The 6,283-nt window shown below is 49.4% G+C and overlaps 1 protein-coding gene across 1 annotated transcript in view; it reads right to left on the reverse strand.

The window, feature by feature from the left end:
* Positions 1-225: 225 nt before the first annotated feature.
* Positions 226-6,283, reverse strand: part of Themis2 (thymocyte selection associated family member 2) — a 17,309-nt gene continuing 11,251 nt past the window's right edge. The window contains exons 4-6 of the mRNA XM_021200778.1: positions 4,298-5,385; positions 1,734-1,890; positions 226-1,388 (exon numbers count right to left, since the gene is read on the reverse strand). Of these exons, the coding sequence (XP_021056437.1) occupies positions 1,282-1,388; positions 1,734-1,890; positions 4,298-5,385 (1,352 nt within the window). The 3' untranslated portion in view covers positions 226-1,281. The remainder of the gene's footprint in view (positions 1,389-1,733; positions 1,891-4,297; positions 5,386-6,283) is intronic.

Here is a 6,283-nt window from a genome sequence, read left to right on the forward strand (position 1 = left end):
TGTAAGAGTTCAAGGTTTGGCCCAGCAGTGGTGGCACACGCCTTTAATCCCAGCACTTGGGAGGCAGAGGCAGGTGGATCAGGCCAGCCTGATCTACAGGGTGATTTCCAGGACCTCCAGGGCTACACAGAGAAAGCCTAGCTCTCAAAACCAAGAAAAAAAAAAGTTCAAGGTTTGGGTGTGGTTTCTAAAGGGTCTGGCGCAGAGACAAGACAATAAATGTCACTCATACAGACGCTGTGTCGTTTTTTATTTTGAGGCTTTAGATAAGATGATCTTGGGTAGTCAGTCACCTAACAGCTTTCTTTAACAGTGTCAGAGTACCACCCAAGGCCTGCCAGATTTCCACAACTTTGGGTCTCCAGAGTTTCTTGATCTTGTTTAATAAATAAATATGTAGATCAGGCTGACTTGGAATTCACAGATATCTACCTGCTTCTGCCTCCAGAGGTTAAAGGTGTACACCACCGAACCCAGCTGTAAATGTTTAAATTGTGTCTAATTGTGGGGGGTGGCAGGGGCAAGGCTGTACACATGAATGGAGTGCTCAGGGTCCAGAAGCAGGTGTTGGATCCCCTGCAGCTGGAGTGAGAGGTAGTCGTGAACCACCTGATGTAGGTGCAGGGACTGAACTTGTATTCTCTGTAAGAGCAGCAAAGTGCTTTTAACCACTGAGCCATCTCTCCAGTCCCTCCACCTTTGTAAATTAGCTCTCTTACTTTCACTAACAGAGTTGGAGAACTAGTGTCTTACCTAGGATTTTATTCTTGGAGGCAGATTCCCACATTCAGTCACACAAGCCCATTTACTGGGCATTATTGATCATGACCCGAGTTCTACCAACAAGAGAATACTGTCTGCCACTAGGCGCAGGGCCTGCAACTCTGCAGAGCGAACAAAGGAGGTGGCCTGCATTGGGTTTTGCAATCAGAACTGAGTTCTCTTTACTGAGAGGCAGGGCAATGCTGAAGCTGGTGGCCTTTGTTTCTTCTCTGTGCCTAGTAGTGGGACAACTGATGAGCATAGGAGGACCCAGAACCTGAATGGCTTCTCTGGACACCAATGCTCTTAAGGTTGAGGGTGTCACATGCAACTTTCTGGGACCAAGCCGACCTGGAACCCAGAGAGGCAGGAATAGCATCGGTCCCATGCCCGTTGGAGTCTTAAGTCCCTTGAGACTCTGCCCTAGGTCCTCCAAGAGTTAGCTAGTATCCCAATCCCGTGGGGTGGCAACTGGAAGTGTGGCTTCCCCAGCACCTAGATGACTTTTTCTGAACGTGCTCAAATTTCTTCATAGTCGTGTTTATCCATCTCTGGGTCAGCCACATAGGACTCCATGGTGGAATGCTTGCCGAGGGAGCTCAAAGATTTGGGTTTCATACTCAGCACTGAAGAAGAAAAGACAGTCCAGGTCATTCCAAATCTTTATCTTTAGGCAAGTTCCTTCCCACCTTCAGTGTCATCTCCTACAGGGAATGGATTGGCCTGACTAGCTCAGCAACCACAGTTCACTTTCCTTGAATACGGCGGCCACTTTACTGTCCGGTTTGTCACAGAGGGCATCACGTCTAGGACTGGACTGTGTCGCTGGGGTCTGGAATCTACAGGAGAGACTAGCGAGACCTTTCCACCTGTCCCACTCCATATTAGCTTGGCTCTCAAACTAGGACCACACTAGGGTCCCCTGGCAGAGCTATCAGAGATGGGAGATGGCTTTGATGGTCCAAACTCACCTGGACTCTGCATTTGGGGGTTGGATTTCTGGTCTTTCTTGTGGACAGAAACCTTGCTGTAGACATTTGATTTGTTCTTGGGAAGGGCTTCCAAGGTGTTCGCCTTGGCCTTGAGTTGAGGCTGCGGGCAGGATTTCCGCGGTTCTACAACTGGAGGCTGAGCAAGATTAAAAACAATCAAACCAGACATCAGTAAAGGTTCAAGCATCAGCTGCTGAGGCCACGAGACCGAGTCACCCTACAGCGACAACTGGCTGTGTGCTTTTCTGGGTCAGGCTTCTCATGGACAGAAGTCCCTCTTGAGACTGAAACTCCTCAAGGACTCATTATCCACTGCCATGTGACTATATGACAATAAGTTCAGGCCTCCTGAGGTCCCGAAACAGTATACCTGTCCTATTGAGTTCACCAAGTATACTTTGGAGAGCTGAGTCACACTGGCTGGAGAGTCAAGGCTGAGTTCAAAACCCGCCGTGCCATCCTCCTAGCTATGTGAAATCATATTATCTCAACTGTAAAGAGAATGCTGGTGCGTGTGTCTGTGTGTGTGCGTGCATGTGGAGTGCGACCTGTAAGGGTAAGGTGGGGTCAGCCACCAAGTTGGCAAGCTAAAGACAAACAGAAAGTAACTAAAGGGCTTGTGGGAGAAGTCCTAGCATGTCAATCACTAAGACAGATGGAGGCTTGAAGAGGTAGCCTAAGCCAGGATCCCCACTCTTTGATTCCCCTTGGCTCATTCAGCAGCACCCTTGGAGAGGTGGGATTTCTGCTCTCTGCCCCTCCCTGCCACCTCCCCCCCCAAAAAATATCCTGCCTGGCTCTCTTTTTAGGAAGGGAGAGAGATAGTGAGTGGAAATGGCAGTGGACACAGCAGTGAGGTGACAGAACAGGGCCAACTCGGCCCAGGAGTCGGCCTCGCCTATTCTGGAGCTTGAAGAAGGAATAAAGGTCCTAGCCATGGGTCTAATGGGTTGCAACAGGCCAAACCAGAGCCTTGCTGTGGTAGGAGTGGGATGCAGGAAGTAGTGGTGAGAGGTGGCCCAGGAATGCCAGGCTGCAGTCAACTCATGAGGGACCCCGATGCCATGTGGAGCCACTGAAGCTTTAAACCCAGTGCCCAGCAGGTGACCAGATGAGGATTTAGAGCTATGGAGGTTATTGTTAACTGTTAACTTATCACTCCTGGACAGAGTCTTGATGAGGAATTACCTTGGTCAGTTAGGTCTGTGGGTTTAACTATGGGGGGTTTTCCTGACTGCCAATCAGCATAGGGCAACTGAGCCCACTGTGGGCGACACCATTTCCTATGCTGGACTCTGAATTCTCTGAAAGCAAGAAAGTCAACAAGAAAGCTAGAGCAATGCACCCGATCTTTCTGCTCCACGTGCCATGGCCAGCTGTCTCAAGCCCCTGCTTCTGTGCCTTCCCTACAGTGAATGACTGTAACCGGGAATTGTGAACCAAAACCCTTCTTCCTCTTAAGTGGCTTTTGGTTGGTGCGTTTTCTCACAGCAACATAAACCAAACTAGGTCAGGAGGCCATCCTAAGAGCTACCGGGGAGGACTGCAAAGGTCTAGGGAAGAACAGACGATGCTCCACAGGGAAGTGGCCAGAAGGTGACAGAAAGGAAAAGCACCAGGAACTTTGAGTCACAATATCCACACTCAAAGTCAGGCCTTCCACTTAGTAACCCCGACTTCAGGTGCCTGTCAGAATCTTGGTCTTCATTTTCCCAATCATAAAATACTGATAACTACATCAGCTTTAAGATCATGAGGCCTGAGCCTGGCATGGTGGCGCAAGCCTTTGATCCCAGCACTCAGGAGGCAGAGGCAGGAGGATTTCTGAGTTCGAGGCCAGCCTGGTCTACAAAATGAGTTCCAGGACAGCCAGGACTACACAGAGAAACCCTGTCTCGAAAAAAACAACAAAACAAAACAAACAAAAAGATCATGAGGGCTGGTGAGATGGCTCAGTGGGTAAGAGCACCCGACTGCTCTTCCAGAGGTCAGGAGTTCAAATCCCAGCAACCACATGGTGGCTCATAACCATCCATAACAAGATCTGACTCCCTCTTCTGGAGTGTCTGAAGACAGCTACAGTGTACTTATATATAATAAATAAATAAATAGAAAAATGGCTGTTGTGTTTTAGAATGCTCAACATGCAGATTAAAAAAAAAAAAAAAAAAGATCATGAGGTCCAAGTGGGAATAACTGGTACAAAGAATAGAACTTAGTGAGCTGCAAGTTCAATACAACCGAGAATCATCCCAGGTGAAAAGCAAGGGAAGGGGGCTGGTGAGATGGCTCAGTGGGTAAGAGCACCCGACTGCTCTTCCGAAGGTCCAGAGTTCAAATCCCAGCAACCACATGGTGGCTCAAACCATCCTTAATGAGATCTGACTCCCTCTTCTGGAGTGTCTGAAGACAGCTACAGTGTACTTACATATAATAATAAATAAATAAATCTTAAAAAAAAAAAAAAAAAAAAAAAAGCAAGGGAAGGACCCAGGGTGAGCCTAACGGGTGACCCCTCCCTGCCCGTGAGGTTCTAGCCATACCTTTACACTGCTCTCCTTACAACTCTGTATGTTCTGCTGCTTCTTATTGATACCCTGGCTCTTCGGGGGCCTGGGCGGCGGGGCTTGGCTCTCAGAGGCTGGCAGTTTCCGGAGGCTGTAGTAAAAAGCTTCTGACAGTTCCTCCACGGGAGCGACGGACAGCGGCCGAGCCACCTGGGCTGGCTGTCCCTCGGCCTCCACCACAGTCAGGTCCAGCCACCGGGGAGGGATCTCAAAGCACATTTCTGGCTGGGAGTCCAGGCTTACCACCAAAAAGGGCTCTGTGAGCTTCTCCTCCAGCCGCAGGCCAGGGAAGGAAGCCAGAGGGTCAGTGGGATGCCGGTTATCCTTGGCCACCACCTTGACGTCACAGGGCAGGGAGTACTGGGCCGTGAGATCCGCTAGGCAATAGCGTCGGCTGTCATTCACCTCCTCCACGAAGCTCCCAGAGAGGTAGAGGGGTAGCAGAACCTGTTCTTTGTCCTCTACCTCCTCCTCGTCCTCCTCCAAGTCCTCGTCTTCCTCTCCAGACTGCTCACTCAGCCGCTGACAGATCAGAACATCTATGTCCTGGCCTTTGGTCCCACAGACCTGGCCTGCCCTCTGCACCTCCAGCCGATCACCCACCGTCAAGAAAGAAAAGTCAGGATTCTCTTCCTCGTTCCCATCACAGTCTTTTGTGGCTACCACCCGGAGGGGCCGGCCTGGCTGGAGAGCACCCAAAAGGTCGTAGGCCGTGGGGAACTCCCTTGGCCTCCGCTTGAGCTTGCCCTGGTAGGCCCCAGACAGCAGGAAGTATCTGGGCACCCTTCGGCTCTTGCTTGAGGCCACAACCCGCCAGGGTGGTGAGGCTGGACCATAGATGCAGAGCCTCTGGCCTTTGCGTAGGAAGCTCACCCACGGGCTGAGGAAGATGGGCGGACCCTCAGGAACCTCCAGGATCTCCAGCGACAGAGGGAAGGGACCTCCCCCGGCCAACACCTCGCTCAGCCGCAATGGTTTGAAGAAGTGGATGTGTTGGGAGGAGGCAGTGACGTCTTCTACCTCCACCTCCAGCGTAGACGGGATCTTGACGATGCTGCTGCGCACTGTGGGGAGAAGGCAGTTCGGGAACCCAGCACACACCACCCAGTCACAGCCCCAACCTCAGCTCTGACTCTTTCATTCCCGCCATCCTTTTTCTATTCTATAGATTTTTAGCTCAGGTTTTTTTTTTGTTTGTTTGTTTTTGTTTTGTTTTGTTTTTCGAGACAGGGTTTCTCTGTATAGCCTTGACTGTTGTCCTGGAACTCACTTTGTAGACCAGGCTGGCCTCAAACTCATAAATCCGCATGCCTCTGCCTCCCGAGTGCTGGGATTAAAGGTGTGTGCCACCACACCTGGCTTAGTCTTTTATTTTTTTTTTTAATTTATTTTTTTATTTAAGAATTTAAATTTGCCTTTATTTCTTTTAACTGTGTATAGATGTGAGCACGTAAGTGTAGGTGACCACAGAGGCCAGAGCAGTTGGATCCCGCAGGGGCTGGAGTTACAGGGGATTGTGAGCAACCTAACGTATAACTCCAGTTCCAGAGGGGTGTGATGCTTTTCTGGCCTCCATGGGCACCAAGCATGCACATGCTGCACAGACATACATGCAGCCAAAACACCTGTACACAGGGCTGGTGAGATGGCTCAGTGGGTAAGAGCACTGGCTGCTTTTCCAAAGGTCCTGAGTTCAAATCCCAGCAACCACATGGTGGTTCACAACACCCATAATAAGATCTGATGCCCTCTTTCTGTGTGCCTGAAGACAGCTACAGTGTACTTATTTATAATAATAAATAAATCTAAAAAAAACAAAACAAAAAAATACCCATATACCAAATTAAAAAAAAATAATAGCTGTTATTATTATTGTTGTTGTTTGTTTGTCTGGTTTTTTTTTTTTTTTTTTTTTTTTTTTTTTTTTAGGCAGGATTTCACATTGCCTAGGCTGGCCTTGAA

The sequence above is a fragment of the Mus pahari genome, chromosome 6, assembly GCF_900095145.1.
Source record: "Mus pahari chromosome 6, PAHARI_EIJ_v1.1, whole genome shotgun sequence".
Taxonomy (NCBI): domain Eukaryota; kingdom Metazoa; phylum Chordata; class Mammalia; order Rodentia; family Muridae; genus Mus; species Mus pahari.